This window comes from Bombus flavifrons, chromosome 3 (assembly GCF_040668555.2).
Source record: "Bombus flavifrons isolate JBK064 chromosome 3, iyBomFlav1_principal, whole genome shotgun sequence".
Taxonomy (NCBI): domain Eukaryota; kingdom Metazoa; phylum Arthropoda; class Insecta; order Hymenoptera; family Apidae; genus Bombus; species Bombus flavifrons.
The window spans coordinates 12919834-12942527 of NC_138444.1; the positions used below are offsets into that span (position 1 = coordinate 12919834).

At 28.0% G+C, this 22694-nt stretch overlaps 3 protein-coding genes across 8 annotated transcripts; 2 read left to right on the forward strand and 1 right to left on the reverse strand.

Annotated features, from left to right (window-relative positions):
• The first annotated feature begins 301 nt into the window (after positions 1-301).
• Positions 302-14245, forward strand: LOC138190221 (E3 ubiquitin-protein ligase RBBP6). 4 transcript variants are annotated; one of them, XM_069132863.1, is made up of 16 exons: positions 302-430; positions 1737-1920; positions 2030-2264; positions 2385-2624; positions 2713-2879; positions 2964-3332; positions 3859-4120; positions 4291-4534; positions 4617-4926; positions 5035-5104; positions 5192-5479; positions 5565-5885; positions 5971-6264; positions 10101-10352; positions 10431-10664; positions 10781-14245. In XM_069132863.1, the coding sequence occupies exons 2-16, from the start codon at positions 1755-1757 to the stop codon at positions 13221-13223; spliced, it is 5895 nt and encodes a 1964-aa protein (XP_068988964.1). In that variant the 5' UTR covers positions 302-430; positions 1737-1754; the 3' UTR covers positions 13224-14245. The 4 variants fall into 4 exon arrangements, with proteins under 4 accessions (XP_068988964.1, XP_068988962.1, XP_068988965.1 ...); XM_069132861.1 differs by having other exon boundaries at positions 307-575; XM_069132864.1 differs by having other exon boundaries at positions 307-575; positions 10104-10352.
• On the reverse strand, positions 13999-15659 carry LOC138190241 (centrosomal protein 20). Of its 2 annotated transcripts, none has more exons than XM_069132900.1 (4): positions 15525-15659; positions 14910-14954; positions 14236-14445; positions 13999-14148 (listed from the first exon to the last, which is right to left on the reverse strand). In XM_069132900.1, the coding sequence occupies exons 2-4, from the start codon at positions 14935-14937 to the stop codon at positions 14012-14014; spliced, it is 375 nt and encodes a 124-aa protein (XP_068989001.1). In that variant the 5' UTR covers positions 14938-14954; positions 15525-15659; the 3' UTR covers positions 13999-14011. The 2 variants fall into 2 exon arrangements, with proteins under 2 accessions (XP_068989001.1, XP_068989003.1); XM_069132902.1 differs by lacking the exon at positions 15525-15659 and adding an exon at positions 15467-15485.
• LOC138190228 (popeye domain-containing protein 3) lies at positions 15625-22222 on the forward strand. 2 transcript variants are annotated; one of them, XM_069132877.1, is made up of 8 exons: positions 15625-15764; positions 16473-16734; positions 16973-17340; positions 18232-18389; positions 18503-18605; positions 18763-18903; positions 18986-19151; positions 21254-22222. In XM_069132877.1, exons 2-8 carry the CDS (start codon positions 16512-16514, stop codon positions 21319-21321), a joined length of 1227 nt encoding a protein of 408 aa, XP_068988978.1. In that variant the 5' UTR covers positions 15625-15764; positions 16473-16511; the 3' UTR covers positions 21322-22222. The 2 variants fall into 2 exon arrangements, with proteins under 2 accessions (XP_068988978.1, XP_068988977.1); XM_069132876.1 differs by lacking the exon at positions 21254-22222 and adding an exon at positions 20453-20711.
• Positions 22223-22694: the final 472 nt, after the last annotated feature.

Consider the following 22694-nt stretch of genomic DNA (forward strand, 5'->3'; position numbering starts at 1 on the left):
AGAGAATCGTTTTCACATTTTGATGGAGTTTTGATTGAATGTGATGTCCCTAGATCGTCAGTGATATACTTCGTGTTTTATTATAATCGTAGGGAATATTATGTAGCATAATATAAAAGTTTTAAAAATGCATCGAGAATAATAACCTATTTATTTAAATGTACTAAATAATATATTATGATCTATCATCTGATAATATTATTTTCCTTTTTTGAATAAATAAAGTATACTAAATGCAACAAACTGTAACATTATTTTGAAGGTAAGAAATAACGTATATATGTATTGATTGTGCCATCTATAAACTCACTGTGTCATTACTACTATAGACGATTGAATTATTCACTTGGTGTTTTTCGGTTATGCGATTGCAGTGTTTTGTTCAGAATGTCTTGCTTTTATCGCAGTCAATACGTGTATGTGTGTACAGGTTAGACATTTGATTTCGGGGTTTATAAAAAATATTTCAAAAATTGACTATTCTTCGCAACATGCTAGAAGTTGGAAATCATATTTGTATGTACTGGATGAATATACATTTATCGCTTCCATTATTTGAATTTATTCATTTTGTAGTGAGTATTTGTAGTGAATAAGTAATAATTCTCCCTTCTTCTCTTTTCTTCATTCATATTCCGATTTACATTCATTTTCTAACATTGATTCTTAACCTCACTAACATTTTTAATGCGTTTTTAATTAGCCAATATCGAGCATTTTATTGTTTCTAGTTCTATCAAGCTATCATCACTTAAAAAAGATTATTTATTTATATTTGTTAATTCTTGTAATATATATGGGCGTTTTTATTATATGTATATATATGCTCATTTATACACATACATGTATAGATATGTGTACATGTACCTGAATTTATTGTGGATGTGTCTATATATGCGGATGTATTATGATGAATGTAAATTCATTAAGAAATAAACTATTTACACATAATATTTTTTTGGAAGACTTTCAATGTTTGTACGAAATATTTTGATACTATGGAAGATATATGTATATTTTGGAGTAATATAGACACGCGCGCGTGCGTGCACGTACACACAAATGTATTAGTAATGTAATGTAACATAAATTATATTAATGCTATTGATGTTATTGTTAAATGTCATAAGTAGTATTTTTAAATTCGTTTGTATAATATTTATTTGTTGTTATTTATGTGTTATTATATTTACAAATAATTAACATAAAACACTGTTTAAACCTTTGTTGAAACAAATAGAATTTGTGTTTGAAAGAGGGAATTATATATTAATTGCATTAAAATAACTATGTAATATAAAATTATGAATATAGTGTTTACTTTGAGCTTGTATAAAAATTATTAAAGTGTAATATTAATATTTTGCTTAGTTTCAAGAAAAAGGAAAAGATATGGCATAATTTCTAAAGGAATAATGAAGAGAATATTTAAGCTGTTTATAAACTAAACTAATGTAGTTTGTTGTTTGTGTAAAATATTATTATGTTGAAGTTTTATTAAATTATTTATTAAGTGATTTGTATGAATTTTATATATATAAGAAAACAAAGACTATATATTCATATATACATAAATTAAATGAGACATTTTGCTATTTTATAAGTATACTATTTTATTATTAAAATTTATTTATTTATAAAAAACATTTTTTTGTAATTTTTATAAATTTTATGCATTTAATTTCAGTCTTTTTCTGTAAATAACTATTTTTTTAGCTTTCATTGTTTCTTTTCAGGATATATAAATAACAAAAATGTCAGTACACTATAAATTCAAATCTACCTTAGATTATGATACTGTATCCTTTGATGGATTACATATTTCCGTAGCAGATTTGAAGAAGGCTATTTTTCATCAAAAACGTATAGGAAAGAACACTGATTTTGATCTGCAAATAACAAATGCACAAACTAAGGAAGGCAAATATAGAATATTTTATCATTGTTTCTTATATATTTGTTCGCAAATAATTATAATACTTTCATAAGAAATACCAATTTTTGTAAAGTATAGAAATGATTCTTTTAGATTATACGGATGATAATGCATTAATTGCAAAAAATACTAGCCTTATTGTTGCTAGAGTTCCATTAACAGTTCAACAAAAGCGATCATGGGACAGAAATGATGCTCCTTCGTTTAGTAACTTAAAAGATGAATCCAATTTAGGCAGAGCTGTAGATCTTACAAGGCTTGATGGATCTGAAGAAGACAAAATTCGGGCAATGATGACTCAATCTACACAAGATTATGATCCATCAAAGTATGCCATTTTACGAGCAAAATTTTTATTTTATTCTATCTTGTATATGGCTTTATTCTTTTTTTGTTTTCTATCTTATATGTATACCAAAATTCTACATATGATGTATATTTTTAACAGTTACATGAAAATACGTGGAGCTAATCAAACTGGTGATGTACCTGCAAATTATCGTTGTTACAAATGTCATCAACCCGGACATTGGATAAAAAATTGTCCACTTGGGACAAATCAGGAACCTATAGAAATTAAGAAAAGTACAGGTATTCCTAGGAGTTTTATGGTTCCAGTTGAAGGACCAAGAGTTCCTGGTGCTATGATGACACCAACGGGTCAATATGCTGTACCAGCTATTGATCAGTATGTTCTAATATATAAAATGATTAATAAAGTCAATAAATATATTATATACTTTTAAAATTCGTTTAACTATTTCTTTAATTTTCAGTCAAGCATATAAAGAAGGTAAAAAGGAACGTCCACCATTTTCACAAGATCCTGAACCTGCTATAGAAAAACCAGAGATCCCAGAGGATCTATTGTGCAATATTTGCAAAGATCTTTTAACAGACGCAGTAATGATACCATGTTGTGGAAATTCATTTTGTGATGAATGTAATTTTTTAAATTTTTATATATTTATATCTATTAGAAGTTACTATCAATTTTTAATGCATTTTTATAATATGTGTATAACAGGTATTCGGACATTCTTATTAGAATCTGAAGAACATGAATGTCCAGATTGTAATGAGAAAGATGTTTCACCAGAAACTCTTATCCCCAACCGCTTTTTACGAAATGCTGTAATGAATTTTAAGAATGAGACTGGGTATGCTAAAAGACAGACATATAGACAATCTCCACAAACAAACAGACAGCCTATAGTACAATTAGAACAACAAAAGGCTGACCAAGCAACAAATCAAGTCCCAAACCAAAGTAAAAGTGTCCAATCTTCAAACACAACTAATGTGCCCTCTCAAGAATATACGGAATCACAAACAACAAATTTTGAATCTCCTCAACAGCAATTTCCTGCTAGAGCTACACAACCACAAACAACTAGTGAGTAGAACTTTTAAATATCTAAGTTTTATTACATGGCTTCTATATTTTTGTAAAATGAAAGGCAATCCATAAATTTTTAGAAATGCAAAGAACGTTGGAAAATTTTAAAGCGTAACTTAACATATTAATTGCTAAAATTTATTCTTAAAAGGAGCATTTTGAATTATATACATCTTTTTTTATTTTATTAAAATATGAAAAATTATTTTTGATACAATCTTTGTTACAAAATTATATTTTATCAATAAAATTACAGGATAAGAACGATTTTTAAAAAGATTGTTTCGTATTATTTAATGAAATTCGATTATTACATAAACGTACAATATTACATAGTGGTTAGTTAAGTTATGCTCAAATTTACTTCATTAGTTGTCATAGGTTATGTTTAACCTCAAATATAAAGGTAGTTTACCTTCCGAATTTCATAACGATCAATATGAGGTATTGCAAGCATCATTTAATTATTCAACAATATGAAATATAGAATACAAATTGTTATATTAAATATCATTTTTAATAGCTGTTCCAGAAACAGCATCAGAATCTGATTTGCAAAGTGATACTGTAACAAAGTTAACAACAGATGAGGAAACAGAAGTTCCACCACCTCCAGGAACTGAACCATTACTTCCAATACCTGCAATTGGTAGTTCACCAGAAAGAGACAGAGAAAGAAGTGATCCTCCAAGTCGTGAAAAGAAAGAACGTGAGAATGAATATCCGGGTGAAAGACAATCAAGAGAACGTAGGCGAAGTTTCAGCAGGGATGGACATCGTGATAGGTAAAAATATTTAAGTAGTAAACTTACACCTATTTTATAGGATTAATTTTATAATTTGTAATAGTATTTTATAGCTATGTATATAGACTGTTTCTAGCCTAATCTAATTAATTATAGTTTCAAACTTTCTATCCAACATTATTTTAATTTTTATAATTGTTATCTTTTAGAAGTGGAGAACGTGGTCGTAGAATCGAAAATTTGCGACCAGTAAATCGGAGACGATCATTATCTCCTAGGCATTCACAACATAGCGACTATAATTCTCAAGGAGCACCTTTGCCACATTTGATGAACCCACCCCCATCAAAAAATTATCAAGGTTTACCATCTGATGATGGACATTATCCACCCAATATACATTATGACAATGCTATACGGAGATCAACTGAAGATCGTCCAGGCACACCAACAGTAAGTTCGAAATATTTTACACTTATATTATTAAAAATATTCCATTTGCATATTTATATATACATATATATTATTATTTCAGGTTGATGAACCACATTTACATGTGCCTTCTTCTGGTAATCAGCCACCTCTTTTACCTTTTCCACCGGGAGAAGATCGTATCCCTCAACCAAGCTATAATCAACCTCCACCTAATGTACCCCCACATAATCCACCATTATTGCCAGATCCATATATGAGTCATCGGATACCTATGTATCCCCATCAGCAAGGCTCCCATTATGGGCCCCCACGATATGAAAGACCTCCTTATCAACAACAAGGGTACAGACCATCACAACCACCTCGAAATTATAATGGACCACCAAGACCAATTAGGGGAATACATCATCGTAAGTAATATTCTAATGGACAATTGTATTTCAAATTGTACAACTAAATTTTTAGCATAGCTAATTTATTTGGTTTGAAATATTTAGAAACATTTCATATTTTTTCAGTTAGTTATAGAGGATTGCAACCACCACCACCAGGATTAAGTAGAAATATTCATAATGGTAATCCACCTGGGTAAGTTGATATACTTTGATAAAGGTAACTGCTATTTATTCAATACAGTAGATTGGTATATTATCATAATATTAATATTATTTCCAGTATAATTGATGATCCATTAGAAGCTTTTGAACGAATGCTTAGAGAAAAAGATGAGCGAGATAGAAGGCTTGGAAAACATAGGAGAAGAAGTCGAACACGATCAAGATCTCGTAGTTACAGTAGATCTAGATCACGTTCATTTGGCCGCAGATCACCGTTCCCACCTCGTTTAAGTCGATCTAGAAGTCCTCCTTCAAAACGAAGATCTTCAAGATCACCTCTACCTCTTAGAGCACGAAGTCGTACACCAAAACGTAGATCAAGAAGTGGAAGCTTCTCAATTAGTCGGTGAGTTAAATTTTCTACACTATTTCAATATTTATGACATTTGTAATTATTGAAATAAAATTGAAATTCTTTATATTATTTACAGTTCTAGATCATATTCACGTAGTCAATCTCCTAGACTATCTTTGTCACGAGATAGAGATAGAGACAGAGAAAGGGATAGAGAAAGAGATCGTGACCGTGATCGCGATCGCGATCGAGATCGAGATCGTGATCGCGATCGTGACCGTGATCGTGATCGAGATCGTGATCGCGACCGTGATCGAGATCGTGAACGGGATCGTGAACGTGATCGCGAGCGTGAACGTGAACGTGAACGTGAACGTGAACGTGAACGTGATCGAGAACGTGATCGTGATAGAGAATTAGTTCCTAGATACCGATCACCAGCTAGATCACCTCCAAGGTATATTTACATTATTATGTTTATTTTAAATAACTGTTAACGAATTGTTTAATTAATTTATGATAATTGTGAATAATATTTCTAGATTCCAGCGAGAAAGGGATCGTGAAAGGGATCGACCAAGATCACGTGAACCTAGAGAAGGATATAATAGTTACTACAATGATTCACCAGCACATGATTATCAATTCAGAGATCGAGAGAGGGATTTACCCCCTCGAGATAGACCAATACCGAGATATCCAGTAAGGAACCAAGCAGCTCAGCATAATATACCGCCTTTGCTGCCGCATCTAGTCAGTGGAAGTCATCCACCACCACTTATGTCATTGGGACCTCCACCTACGGACAGGAAAGACTATTATGATTCCTACAACAGGTATTTCCGCCTCAATAGTACTTTAATTCATGTACACGCTAAGCAGACAGTCTACCGTACCTTATGCTGCTGTCCTGGTTAAGACTGCTCCGGAATTATGGTGAATGTAGCGAAAGCGAAATAATCAATTTTATGACATTTTAAAGATAATGTATACATATATGTTTTTTAAAAGCATAGTTATATATATGTATATGTATGAATATACGTATATATACATACACATGCATATACAAAATGCGCGCGCGAACACACACACACACGTACACGCATACACACAAGAATAGTTGTATAAATTAGTTTAAGTTTGTACACATGTAAGTTTCAATAAAATTTAATTTTTAATAATTTATGGATTAAAATAAAATATGCTACGTAATATGAAAGAAATTGATTGTAATAAATCAAGAAATTGTGTCAATCTATTTTACTAATTAAAAATATTTTGTGAAAAGTAATAAATGAAAAACATATAAATTTATGCAACTATTCAAATAATGTTAAATTTTTGTTGTCACAAGAGTGATATGTTAATAGTAGTGTGCTGTGAGATTTTTGAGTATGGGTTGATATAAAAATGATAATGTTAGATTGTAAAGAGTTTATTTTCCTACATAACTGTACCTGACTGAAAAATATTTATTTTCATTCACCTGCATTTCAATTAAGTATTTAATTATTAAAAGTAATGACTATAACAACAATAGTAATATTATTTTATTACTATGTATTTTCGACATTAAGAAAATATTACAGTAAAATAATTGAAATAATTGTTAACTTTTAAATAAATTATTAAGTTGTAAATAATGTAACGACTGTTCTCTAGATATATTGTCGATTCAAAAAAGTCATTACTTTATTCACGACGTAGATTATAAGTCTATGAAGCCATTAACAATCTCGGTTCATAAGGATTAAAAAAGATATATAAGTTAAATATTAAGCTTTAAATTCAATTGAAAAAATCAACGTTTTGAACAAAATGTTTTGCAAAGGAAAAGATTCATGTTATTGTTTTTCTAAAGACTGATTTGATCTATATAATCAATACAAAGTTATAGACGAGTGTGTAAACGAATGCGTGTGTCATACACACACGCACACATGTACACATATACGTGTGTATATATGTATATATATAAAAAAGTATATATAAAATATATATATATATATGCGCGCGCGCTCGTGTGTGTGTGTATTTTCTGTTGTATTCTTTTGCTGTATTTTTCATTAAAAAATACTGTATGTACTATGGAGATTTTTCGTAGAAATACTTGGATAATTTCTAAAAAATATTTTATTCTTTTGAGTAAAGTTCCAAAATACATATGAAATAAAACTCAAATATTACGATCTTGATTATCCAAAGAAAGTTTGGATAGTAAAACAATGAAATTTTGATATATAAACAAATATACTGAATAACATAAACTGGATAATCGAGATATTTTGAAAATTTAGAATATGTATATATATTTAGGAATCAATTTATTTCGTAATAGGTTGATTTTTATTGCATTAATGAATATTTTTATATTTTTGCAATACTGTACTTAATATTTTAATAATATCTATTCTGTGTTTTAAATATTTCCATTAATTTTAAACAAATTTCGGCTTCTCATACATACCAATTACTAAATTGAAACCCATAAACAGTTGCAGAAGAAGTTAAGTAAACAACATAAGCTGGTAATGAAATATATTTTGAAATAATACATGATTTTTTTATAATTTCATATAATTCAGAATTTCCATGTAAATTGGAAAACATTTAATTGGAAGGATCTAAGCACATTTATTTATTTTTATATCTTACTATAAAAATACTTTAAGAAGTATTGTATAAATATTGTTCAAATAAGGTTGTTAATTACAACATTATAATATGATAAATGAAATAGAAAAGATCTTATTATTAATGATCCTTTCTAATTTCATGTTCTCCAATAACAAATTTTATCTGTATTATTAAATCATGCAACATTAATGTATCAGTTTATGATTTAGGAAACTGATAGCATTTGAATTCAGTATTGTATTATCTGTGATAGACAATGATTGAAATTTTTATTGACATAACTGAAGAGTTATCGTAAATAATCACATGACTAGTTAATTATACGTGGTTTATATCTTCTTTATAATTTGTTGATATTAGTCATATAGATTTATTAAAAATATAGGAATTCAAAATTATTTTTGAATATTGTAATATATACAATCAACTTCTGTAAGTACTAAAATAATTTTAAAATTTATTATTAGAAGGAAAACTAAGGAAAGAATTTATTAAATTATGTTATGTTAATAATAGTGGAATGAGTGCGAATAGACATTAATGTCTTGCATTATTAGGAAGGCTGTAATGTGTTTGGAGAAACTTTTAAATTCAGAAAAATACTTATTACAGTATTAATATTATTTATATTAATATTTCTATGAAATTTTTATGAACAGAAAGATTTTATAAACTTTTTCGTAAGTGTCATTATTATATGCGTTAAGCATATTGTTCAAAATTGTAAAGTTGTACTATTTAGCATGACAAAATTCGTTTAACTAAAGTAGGTTCATAACACTACAAGCTAGTTATTTTTATGCTGTGATTCATGTGAATATTAAGCTTTGTTTTTGATTGTAGAGGGATAAGTACTTTTTATTCTGTAACGTTTAATGTTATGTTTTCTTTTAAGATCATTATAACAATATTATTTGCAAAGAAAATGTAATTTTGTATACGCGACGTAAGGAAATATTTTTATGAAAATAACATATATTTTTGTTGATTTCCTTTTTTTTAATTCGTTATTATTCTTATATTGAATGATTGATTTTGTCATTTGCATGCATATAAGATATTATTTGTATGTACATAATGACATTACGTTATGAAATATACAAATAACCAAAAAGTGAAAGAAGAAGACAGAAGCAAGGAAAGTGTATACGGCAAGGACCAGCTTGGAGATTGTGGAAGCTACCCAGCTGATTGACAGATCTGCATGGTTTCTGAATCAGGTGAATTCAGGGCCAAATCAACATTTGTAACATAAGAAAAAACATTTCCTTTTGTCTGTTTTCAGTGCTTGAAGTAAAAAAATGTCATAGAATACTCTTAAGAAAGTTATCAGAATGATATTGATTAAAAATTAAAAATTGTACAACATATTTACTAATGTAACAGTATTTATATGGTATAATAGCACATTGTTGGTGAGTAAAATATGCAATATTAATGTTTAAATGAGTACAATCAATATACTACTCTTGTGCTCGCAATAATGTATTTGAAGTTATAAATGTTGATTTATTTACTTTTCGTTTTTATGACATAATAGACAGTAAATATACTTGATAATAGGTAATTTTATTCATTCATCTTTTCAGCTTTAGTATAAAGGTTTCATAATCAACTTTAATATAAAGGTTTTAACTTTTCATAGTAATTCCTCAATAAGGAAAACAAAATGGTCAAATTAATTTTTTTAAAATTAGTAACCCTTAGATAAAGCATAATTGTAATTTTTTCTCTAGAATTGATGAACGTACATATAATTAAACAACACTAACATACTTTTATATGTATTTTTGTCAAAAAGATATATAAATTTATAAATAAAAATATTGTAATAAATTTTATAAGTTGAAATTAGATTTATAGGATATAAATAAATGTATAAAAATTTTTAGTTCTATTTTAAATTTTAATAACTTATAAATTAAAGAATTTACATAGCACTGAGCTTTTATAAATCAAATGTATGACTTATAAATTACTTTTTGAGGTAATTGAACAAAAATATGAACATTTTTTGTGAATTTTTTGTCAGCAGGTATCCTGGACCATCCAATCAACGTTTTGGTAGTCCTTTACGAGATGTGCCTCACAAAAGATTTGACGATGTTGCACCTCCCGGAACAGAGGGATACTATGACCTATCACCGCCAGGTGTAGAACTCTCTGAAAGATCATTACGTGATGATCGTGATCGACGTTTATTAAGAGATCAAGAAGATCGTGAGCATTCTCTTAAAGATCATGATGCTGAAGATCGAGATAGATTACCTTTGAGAGAAGATAGGTATATAAGCATATAGTTCGTTCATAAATAATCCGAAAAATTGTATTTAAAACTATATATAACTATCACTTTTTTTAGGGGACGCGAACGAGATGATCGTTTGCGCGAAAGAGATGAAAGAGATAGAAGAATTTTGAATAGAGATCGCGAAGATCGTGAAAGACAAGGATTACCTAGAGATCACGATGACAGAGTACGAGAAAAAGATGATCGCGATAGAAGGGAAAAAGAGAAAGAACGAGATGATAGGCATACTCGGGATCGACGAGAAGACGATAGGCACATAGATAAGAAAGACTATGATAAAGATCGGTATGTTCACATAAGTTATTTTATCTAGATAAAAAATGTCAATTATATTTACAAATAGCGTAATTAAATTGACTTGATTTTATTCTATGACAATAATACCAATATTGTTATTTCAGTTACAGAGATGAAAGAGATCGTCACAAACAAGATGACAAAAATCGTTCTCGTGAAAAAGATAGACGGGAACGAGATTATGAAACTGAAAAGGATAGGGACCGACATGAACGTTATGAAAGGCGGTCTATGGAACGAAAAAAGAACAGAAAAAGTCCAACTCCATATTCACAGAAATCTAGGATAGATACGAAAGATATATCTCCTGAACGTATAAAGAAGAAAGAAAAGGATCATGAAGAAAAGAATGAAGAAAAGAAAAAGGAAAAGAAAATTAAAGAAAAAAAGAAGAAGAAAGATGATGAAAAGGAGAGGAAAAAGAAAAAGAAAAAAGAAAAAAAATCAGGGCAAAAAGAGATTGTGAAAGATGAACCTATTAAACCGACTGAACATGAAGAATTAATTGCGGAAAATAAGCAGGAAAGCATGTCACCCACAAAAACTGATGTTATAAAACCTAGTACTGAAGATGAAAATATTGAGAGTAGAATAGTTTGCATTCCTACCGAAAATGTTATAGAAGAATCAATTAAAGAAGAATTTGAAGATAAATCTTTAGCCATGAATCCAGAACCTCCTGAATTCCATGAAGCCAGTCCAGAAAGAATTGATCATACAGAATTTGGAACAAATCCTCCTAATCCTAATTTTAAGCCAATTCCAGAGTTAAAATCTGATATCAAACCCATTGACAGCCTTTATGGTGGATTAGACGATGCAGAAATAAACACTGTAATAACAGAGAAGTATTCTTTACTTTCAGAAAATGAAGCAGAAGATAAAAGTACATTGTTAGAAGAAAAGTCTCCAAAAAAAGATGAATTTTTAGCTCCGATGCCTGAACTTTCTAAATGGGAGAGAGATGACACTACAGAAAAAACAGACGATGTATGCGAATCTCCTATGGAAAAAATACAATTGGATGAACCTAAGTCTGCAAAAGTAGTTACATCAGAGGTACTAAAAAGAGCAGAAAATGCGATTTTCCAAAAAGCTATAAATGCCATTAGACCTATCGAAATTAAAAAGATAAGTGAAAGTAGAAAAGTACTATATCAGAATCCAGAGCCTAAAGTACTTGAAGTTGAACCTAATAGAGAAGCAAGGAAGAGCGTGAACGTTACTATAAATGTAGGAAGAAACGAAAGAAACGTTGAAATAACGGAACCAGTGAAGAAAGCTAAATTAGACCGGACAAAATTCAAACCAGTTCCAGAAACTTATTCACCTACAAGACTTTCCGCCAAAGAAAGATTGGGTGAAAAAGTAGATGAAAATAAAGAAAGGAAAATTAGTCCCATAAAAAGCTTTTTAGATAGACGTGAGATGAAAAGTGAAAATCAATCCAGAAGTAGATCTCCTAGAAGTACAAGAGATAAACGAATATCTCCACTATTAGATAGACGCGTTGATTCATCATTATCTATACCAGGAAGTGAACGTAAGGTATTCCTCGATGACAGAAAACGAGATAATAAAGATCGAGGTGATCGTTCAAAAGAAAGAAACGATTTCAGAAGTGAACGACACGATATAAGATCAGAAAGAGATCCAAGAATTGATTCGAGGGGAGATTTCAGATCGACTCGTAACGATTCCAAAGGGGAAAGGATAGATAAGGATAGAGAAAAAGATAGAGATAAAGAAAGAAGAGGAAGAACACCATCTTGCACATTTAAAAGAAATGATATCCCGAAGATAGGTCTTTTGAAGAGTAGAGAGGAAGAAGATGATAGGCGTAGAGACAAGAAAACAAAGGAAGATAAGAAAAGAAAGAAAGAACACCGAAGTAGAAGTAAATCCAAAGAACATAAGAAACGGAAAGAAAAGAAACATAAGAAAGATAAAGAAAAAAACTTAGAGAAGAAACAGAAGCATAAAGAAAATATTGGTTTAAAAGATAAACCTGAAAGCAATGAAACTAAAATAAATTATGAAAATCCTGAACCTCCAGCTACAGAATCTATAAAGAAGCAAAGAAAGAATCCAAGGCTTGTGTCCGATCGTAAACGTAGTATGCTTGATGAAGCTAGTTTTGAACCTGACTATAGTGCTTCAGATTCAGAATCAGATGGTGAAGATGGCAAAGTGGTTTCATTACCTACCAAAAAACTCAAACTCGATGAGCCAGATATAGAAAAGGAAATGGATATAAAGCCACTTAAAAAGCGATCAAAATCTACAAGTAGCGAAGATTCATCCAGTACCTCAGATAGTTCATCTACTGATTCAGATAGTTCAGATGAATCGCATAAAAAGAAGAAGAAGAAGCATAAAAAACATAAGAAGAAGAAATCTATGAAAAAAGATAGTAGTTCTGATTCAGATTCTTATTCAGATTCATCTGAAACAAGTACAGATGAAGAAAAGCATAAAAAGAAATCAAAAAAATCAAAGAGTAGGAACAAACAAGCAAAAAAGAAGAAGAAATCAAAGCACAAATGACATCATTAGATGTCTGATATTTTAAAAAGTAAATTCTGACAGTAATTTTTCTTTGTGAATGCTTTTTAATGTAAGGTCTTGTACCAGAATTATTTACTATTGTATGCATCAAACTGATATAGTCGACTTATTCTATATTTACAATATTACAACAGCGTTCAAAGTTAATTTGGACAAACATTAGTGACTCATTACTTATTATTAATAGCCAGTACTTTTTTGGGATTGAAAAATTTAACGAAATAAGGAATGGGTAACAAACTATGACATTTAACTTGTATTTAATTTTGAGATATTAAGGCCTTTACATGATTGTCCATGTTCTAATTCCATCTTTAAAATGCTGTAAGTAAATTTATTACAATAACTAATGTACATTATAGCATTCAGTGGATAATATCTTTAAGAAATCTGATACTATACTTTTAGAGAACAACAGTAATTATATTTAAGATCTCCAATATCGCAGCATTATATTGTACTTTCATAATGTAATGTCAATATGTAAAAGACGTCATGAAATAAAAAGACGAAATTCTTTTAATTTATCCTTGTTCTCGTTGTACAAAATATTAGAAATCATTTACCATACAAAATTATATATGTTCTATATAAAATCTTATTATATAAAGAAAGAAAATTTAAATAAATTACAAAAATCTGAAATTAATTAAAAAATAGGGGGTTTGATAATTCATATATTTTTTGTTTATTAACAATATTAAGTATGAATGTTTTAGACTTCTGTTACTTTTGTTAATAATACGTCTATATATAATTTTATATATTCATGTATTTTTTAAATTCTTGAATGTTTCTACAATACTACACAGCAATGGTAATTTTGTACTATTCTCACTTTCTTTCAGCCCCAAACTTTGCAAAAGCAAAAATCTATCAAGAGGTTGCTTTGACAAGTCGCATTCTAAAACAGAGATATTTATTAAGTACTTTATGAATATATTAATTTCTGTAATATAGTATATTATATATGAAGTGCATTATTAAATACCTGAAATAAATACAGTAGAGCTGTACTTATATCCCATCCAATCTAAGTATTCTCGAATAAGTTCATTCAAAAATACAATGTCTAAAGGTGGCTTTGGAAGCTTTGTTTTATTTCCTTTATTTGAATTATCTAACAACTTTATGACTTCTGTACGCATTTCAGCTTTTATACGACCAAGCTCCCCATCAGCTTTAAGTGATTCTCTGACTGCTGTAGAAATAAGTTTATTAATGAGCAAACAAAACTTAAATGATTTTAAGTTTTACATAAAATTAATCTTAAAAAATAAAATTCTTTCATATGCAATAACTATACTTTCTTTTTCCAGAAAGTAGGACAATCTTTAGTAATATAACATTTGTTATTATCAACACAAAATACTCTCTGATAACAATTACTATGTAATACATAAATTATAAAGATACAGATATAACCCAAATAATTAATTATAACACCACTTATTTTTATATTATAAATAGTATGTACATTTATAGCAGAAATAAACATTACATATTAACACATATCAATATTGAAAATAAATTACATATTTAAATAGTAATTGGGTATGTATGTAATAAAAATTAATTGAGAAGTGTTTATAAATTAACTACTGCAATAAAATACTTTTTACTTAAAAAATATAAACATTTTGTAAATTTGCAATTAATAAATACCATTAATCAAATCCTTCTCCGTTGCCATTTTATTATTATATTTACCTATAAACAAAGCAACAAGAATTTCAAAAAGCACATATACAGATCTATATATAGCAGGTGAGGCAGATATTAACGACTTAAATTTTTGTTCGTTAATGATATTGTGTTTGATGTGTAATTTAAAATTGTTTCCAAGAGCACGCTCTATATAAAAAGAAATACTATATTTTAAGATAACATGTTTTACTTCAATAAGATCATAGAAGGAAATACTTCAAATATTATTTTCTAATATAATGTATTTAAATTGAATTCAAATTTTTATCGAATACTTCAACACTCCTTAAAATAATAAATTATTAATTGTAGACGATATACAATTTATAAAATAATAAACATTTAATTCAAAGTTACAATTAGAACTTTAGGTTTCAAAACTTTTATTTACTGAAAAATAACGCAAATAATTAGAAGAAAGTAAATATTTGTAAAAATTGTAAGTTTCAAATATAGAATATAAAAATTTATTGTATTTTATCTCTAGTATTTTGAATTGTAATTAATTTTCGTACGATGGTAATTATTTATTTGAAAGGATGGTTGTGTTTGATAGTAAATTTTTGAACAAACCTTAAATTACGGGCCGCGTGGCCTATTTTATCCCCCTTCTGTTTCCCAATTCTCTACCGTCGTCTTTACTCCTCCTTGCTAAAGCAACGTCTTTATGCTAGTTTGACGTTCATTAGATAAGCAAGTTTGTTTCGTATACGAGTTCCGTTTATTCTAACTATCAAATTACTCTTAACGTTATAGTTTACTTTTTCATCTGTATGCCTTGCGTACGTTCACATCCTTTCAAATTTTCCATGAGTAAGTTATTTATTGATTTGAATACGATACTTTATAACATGCGTCAATATCCACAATCACTTGCATATCAAAATCAGCATGAAATATATTTATTTGAAAGCATTATCTTCTTTTATAAATTCACAAAATAATATTAATAATTGAATTTTGTAATTTCTTTCAAATTCACCATTATATAGAGTAACAAAATTTTTAATATTTTCATTTAATTGGAGTTTGACATTTTTAATTGGTAATTTTATTGTGTCATCAAGTAAGGATGTTAAATAATTATTAAGTTTATTACAAAACTCTTAATATTTCTTTTAACTACAGTTTGATATGTTATCATACATATAATCACACATTTCTAATAAGTAGAGAAACATAATAAATTTATGGGAAGGTTCATATATTATATTTTGTGCTTTATTATGAATGCATATTTATATTACAGATGTTTCTATAGTCTTCCTGCAGCTATTGGTAATGCAAATACCTTTATTTAATTTGATGTCCACAAGATGGTATTTGTCTTCAAGTTTTAACTTTAGCTGAGAATAGAAATGTGAAAAATGACAGGATATTTACAAGTGGCATATAATATTCAATTTAACATCTATGAATAAGTATGAAACATAACAATTACCAATTTAAATTGTGCTCATATTTTGTGTAAACTTAATTTCAGTTTTTTATATTTAAGTATTATTTATTTTATTGTTGTAGAGTAAGACGAAATTGATTTAGCTTGGTGGTGATGCGGGGATGTGGATCTGTTTTGATCCTGTAGGAAGCCGAGAAGGCTGGCGTGCTTCTATCTTATTTTTTATATTTCTGTATTGGACATCTTTTGGTACCGATGGCAGTTTAACAAATGCAGCTGCGTTTAATGTCCCCCATAATACTGTTACTTCGGAAGTATCACTACCAGTTTCAACACACCGTGAAGATGACGAATGTAGGAATGTGACCACTGATAATAGAGCTAGTATGTATGCATGTACATATAATATGGTGGTTATATATAATATATTTTATATATATGATAATATCACCATTCTTACCAGTTAACAAATTTTTGAGCTAACTTTTCTAAATACTTTTTTGAGACAATGTTTAACAATTTACCATTAATCATTAAGTAATAAATTTTATTACTACATTATTACTTAATATTTTAAATATAATTAGTTCTACTAAATATTTAAAAAAGAAACATCTTACAGCTACTGGTCTATCAGTGGTCAGTCAAGGATCTGGTTCTCCTCATTCGCCGATAGTGCCTCCAACCTTTCTGTACGGAGTTCTTACCTGCCAACCGTATCAAGGAATTTCTGTGAACCACATCTACTTTCAACTAGCAAATGCCTTCTTTCTATTGTCACATCTTGCACCAAGTGGCATACATGGCGTACTTTATTTAAGGTGCACTCTGCTCGTGGGCTGTGCCTTTCTTGCTTTGTGGGGCTGGACAATAGCTTGTTGGCTGGATGCTGCTCTCTGGAATGCTCTATTTGTTGCCATCAACTTCGTCCATGTATGCACGCTTCTTTACAAGCTCAGGCCTATCAAGTTTTCAAGGGAAGTTGAAGAGGTAAGCTATGAGAAGCATCAGAAGGAATGATTGTTTGACTTTATATCACAGAGTAGTGTTTACCGATCTACCAAACAATTTAAAATACTTAAAATTATTTAAGATATTAGCGCATTTAAAATTTGATATTTGGAATTAGATAAATACATAGGTAAAATACATGCTATGTAAGGAACATTTAAATAAATATTAAATTTATTATATTTTGTTATTGAATGTGAAAGTGACTTTATTATTAATTGCTATGAATAGATGGACATGTTACACAATTATTTCAAATGATTAAATATTAAATATATAATGTATGAATTAATATAATTAGCATTATACAATAGAAACATATTGTTGTAAGTATTGAAGTATATCTGTCCATTTTTAAAAATTAATATTTCATATATGTAGAATACAAAGATATACACTATATTTTATTGTTTTTCTAAATTTTATTTATAGCATATTACTTTTTCTAGATGATGTAATATTCTTGTTTTAGCTGTTATAGATAGATATATTAGAATTTTAATTACAGTAAATTGCTTGTATGTTTGGCTATAGTGTTTGCATTAGATTCAAATTCTTTAGGTATATACTATCTTTTCTTTTTGCACCTTTATACATCCAGTTTCAGAAATAGATTTTCATTATAGCATCACTGCTTTTAGGATATTAGTAATCTAACATTATATTTTTTTAAATTAAGAAAATATTAGTTTCAACAAACATATATGTAATATAGAATAATTCAATTATATGTTGTTCTAATGTAAAAGTGAAATGGTAATTTAGAAAAAGGTTATTGAAATAGATGTTTTTCTTTTATTACAGTATATTTTTACGCTTAATAATAACGTTACATAAATTTCATATTTTATTTCATTCTTTTTCATACAGGTATATATTGCAGTGTTCCAGCCATTAAGAGTATCACGTCATCAGTTCAGAAAAGTGTTAAATTGTATGAAGGTTATTCGACAGTTGAAATATCAAGAAGTTTATGCCCAAGAAAAAGTAACCAAAGTTGATTCTTTATCTCTGGTACTTTCTGGGAAGTAAGTGTATATTATAAATAACGTAAATTGTAATATAAATCTTAATAAATCACATTTTATCAAATTTAAAAGCAAAGAGTGGTATTTAAATTTTTTTGTGTATATTTCTTCAGGTTAGTAGTTTCACAAAATGGAAGAGCATTGCACATTGTCTTCCCACATCAGTTCCTGGATTCTCCAGAATGGTTTGGTGTTTCTACAGACGAATACTTTCAGGTTTATACATCTTTTTAAGTCATTAGTAGAAATCTATTTCTTCATAGCAAAATAAGTTTACACACACATTAAATGAAATAAATTTATAAAAAATACATATTTGTTTACATGTGTGTGTTTGTATTTATATAATATATACATTTGTGATCAATAACAGGTATCAATAACAGCTATGGAAGAATCGAGGATATTACTATGGCATAGAGACAAGTTAAAATTAAGCATAATTAGTGATCAATTTCTGCAGGCAGTGTTTGATCACATTTTGGGAAGGGATGTAGTCAAAAAATTGATGCAGGTATATATGTGTTTTTCTTAAAAATTTATAATACATATGAATTCATTGAGGTATTATATATTAGTATGTAATATAATTTTAGGTTAGCGAAACGATGGCCGCTAGCAGTCATCAACAGCAAAATGGACAAGTAATTGGTTTAAGTGGTATTGGAGCCTTAGAAAACGATCCTGACACCAAACTCTTCGTTGTGAAAAAGACTGGTGATAGTCAAGGTATTACTGCTCTCATCAGCCGTCAACTTCAAGGTAAGTACTTTTTAATATTGCATTTATGAACAATAGTAACACTTGTAACTATTATAGCAATAGTTGTTTTGTTACGTTAATAAAATCTACAAAAGTTATAGACGAATATTATAAATCTATTATTAATAATTTTCCGAATATATGAACAAATATCAAACAAAGTACAACTCGTTTTTATAGTAGCATATATTTCTAATGTCATATGTTCTATAATTGGATAATTTAATACTTAATTATTTAAACTAAACTGAATAACATTGCAATGTGTGTACGATGATCTATCAAAACTACAACATATATATTAAAGAAACTTAAATTATCCCATTACCTCATATATAAATAATTTTTTCTGGCTGATTTTCGGATCTTGAAACTTATGAAAAACATAATAATAAATGTAATATTAAATGTATAAAAAATAGCATGCATTGCACTATACACATATACATATATGTATAAGATATAACATATACTCATAATGCCTTTATGTTTATACTTAAACATATTGTTAAGGATGTAATATTTCTATACTATTCTAACATTCCTATCTTCTCTAAAAGGCGCCCTTTGAAAAATTAAATAAAACGTGAATATAGTATAATATAATAATTTAAATACACTTAATCATCCTTAATGATATCATCTTAAAAGTAGATGGTAGTTCTAATTTAAATGTGTTATGCAATTTGAAAAGTCTTTTTCCATTACAAAAAGTTGTTTCAAATAAAGATATTATAGATATTATAATTTAGAGAAAATCTAAATATATAAAAAACCCATTATATAAATTATAGTCATAAAACTGTCTAAATTGATTTGAAACAATATTTTGAAAATGTATTATGGCAGTTTACATGTACAGTATCACATATATTTATATTTTTTATATTTAGGCATGAGCATGTATCATGCGTAATGTACTTTTAGAAAGACAAATCTTTATCACAAAGTTTATATATTACTAACACAATTTGATCTAAAAAATTCTGTAATGTAAATTTTTTCATTATAGAATAATTTTAAAGCTTTTGTCATTGCAATTTATAAACGTTACTATCCTGTATTAGTAGTTTATGTTTATATTCTGCCAATTATATATTTTTTTCTTATGTCGAGCAATTATTCTTTAAGTAAATATATAAATATTGAAATGTATATGTTGAATATATAGAAATCTTTTGCATGATAATTGGTGCATGTATTTGCTGAAGTAAAACTAACAATCTAGATTTATAATTTGTTTGAATATGCAACATACACTTTTTATAATTTTGCATCAATTTTGATTTTGCTTTGGATAGAAGAGAGAATGCCGCTGCTGTACACGACTCAGGAAGTGCTGAACAACACTTTGCATCATATTAATCACCTACGTACACCTCCTTTACATCCTGTACAACACAGCAATGTTCAGTCTTCCCTATAATATTCCTGTGACACAAACTGTGCAGATACTTAGCACAAATTTGTACGTGATATATGTTATGTTTCTGCAATGGATATCCATACAGTTATACAAATATCACTGGGTAACTTCATTTATTTTCTTCTGGTTATTGTATTCAGGTGAGTTGTTTTTGTGTCTATGTATGTTTTTTCATATTTCAATTATATTAACAATGTTGGTTCTGTCACAATACTATTGCTCAGATTCAATAAAATGGAAAGATTTTAATACCATATATCTGGCAATTATACCCTAGTATATTAATTTAAAGATTTGTAGTTAAGTAAAAAACATAGTACTGTTACAAATACGATGCAGATTGAAGTACTAATTATAGAACTTGAAAAGAAAACTTACTCTGGTATAATAACTTGTTACATATATTTATTTTGTTATATGATGTATTTAGAATTATTTAACACTTAATTCTTTTCAAGATTAAATATAGTTTTGGGGGGTTCTTTATTCACATGTTTATTAATGTTCCAATAATTTAGTTTTATACAATTTTATCTTAAAGATATATTCTGTTGTGGTTGCGTATAAATAGATTTTATATATTGACATATCATGTATATATTAGTTCATATTTTAATTCATATTAGCATATTGTTATTCTGTAGTAATAAAAAATGTTTATGTTATTACGTTGCAGCAGCAGGAGATCCAAATGCATGGAGATTGGGAAGAATTGAAGAGACTGATCATGAAACGCCTGTTTAATGAAATGAATATTAGATGAATGTCATCCTCGACAGTCAATATAAAGCAACACCGGTCTTTTTACATAACATGAGATAATGATGAAGCGTATCCGTCATTTTGGAAAATATGGCATGGTGTGCGTGGAGCAATTAAACATTCTCTTGCCAATTAATAATTTTTCCCACTAGTCAAGTATGATTAACAATGGAAAGAAAGATTTCATTGTTTATAGAATAATGGTTCCATCCTAGTTTATATAAAGTGATATATGACTAAACATTACTTTATGCTTCCAATATATTATTGAATAACACCGAAACTGATTTAAATATGGCTGTTTATAATTCACACTGATTTTCTTCTTAACATGCATATTTTAGTACCAAACAAGTAAGACTTTACATGTTTAATAGAATGAAGATTGTTCAATCGCAACGGCGTAACTTCTTTAGTGAAAGATCTGTGATTTATTGGAACTGGTCAAGAAAAAAATTAGGGAGGCCTAAATACCTGATTGTTTCCCATACCCAAATATAGTGCCTTTTTACTTGCATTTCATTTATTCATTTAAAAAAAAATATAAACATTACTATTGTATACTAATTTACATATTCATTCAATATTTTTTAAACAAATTGCTGGCAGAAATCGAAATGCTTTTTTTGTAACTAGTAGTTACAATTTTTTACATATCTCTTACAATGGGACTATCTTGAAATGGTCTCTATCTAGAGAATGAATAGTATAAATATAATTCATTAAGCACATGTTAAATTGAATTATTTGTATCATTTTCATTAGAAAATACCTACTTAAATTAAAGGTATATGAATTAAATTTTGTAACTTTGATTATGATTTATTAATCATTATCAAATATAACAATATTGATACAGCCAACACTGTGTTACAATAAAATGATTAGAGTAAGTTCTATTAATACATTGTTAAAATAACAATTCCAACATAATTTTGAACATAATTAATTTCCAACATATAACTTTCATTTTTTTTATTTAACTGTTAACCATTTAATTTGTGCATGAGGTATCAATAAAATTACTATGCAATTGATCATGATATATAGATAAACTAATTTATTTTTAATTCATTTATAGATTGTTTTATGATAAAACAAAGATTAATTAAGGTAATATTCATAATTTATGCCTGGTATTTAAAAATTATATACACACATATATATATATATATATATATATTTTTTTTTTTTTATCCCTGTTTAGAATATTTTGTTCCACATAATTCTATTCATATTCATAATTTTAATAAGTTCCCTTTCTTTATAAAACAGTTGGTTTGCATTTATTTTTGAATATAATAGTGGTAGTATTGTTGAATATTTTCTATTACTTTTGCAATTCATTTAACTTT

Coding starts and splice junctions, on each gene's coding strand:
- LOC138190221 (XM_069132863.1), top strand. CDS start 1,755: ATGTCAGTACACTATAAATTCAAATCTACCTTAGATTATGATACTGTA. Junction 2,265..2,384: donor CAAGATTATGATCCATCAAA/GTATGCCATTTT, acceptor TATTTTTAACAG/TTACATGAAAATACGTGGAG. Junction 6,265..10,100: donor TATTATGATTCCTACAACAG/GTATTTCCGCCT, acceptor ATTTTTTGTCAG/CAGGTATCCTGGACCATCCA.
- LOC138190241 (XM_069132900.1), bottom strand. CDS start 14,937: ATGGCAACGGAGAAGGATTTGATTAATG. Junction 14,446..14,909: donor GGAGAAGGATTTGATTAATG/GTATTTATTAAT, acceptor TTATTTCTACAG/CAGTCAGAGAATCACTTAAA. Junction 14,149..14,235: donor CTCTACTGTATTTATTTCAG/GTATTTAATAAT, acceptor TCTCTGTTTTAG/AATGCGACTTGTCAAAGCAA.
- LOC138190228 (XM_069132876.1), top strand. CDS start 16,512: ATGTGGATCTGTTTTGATCCTGTAGGAAGCCGAGAAGGCTGGCGTGCT. Junction 17,341..18,231: donor TTTCAAGGGAAGTTGAAGAG/GTAAGCTATGAG, acceptor TTTTTCATACAG/GTATATATTGCAGTGTTCCA. Junction 18,904..18,985: donor TAGTCAAAAAATTGATGCAG/GTATATATGTGT, acceptor ATATAATTTTAG/GTTAGCGAAACGATGGCCGC.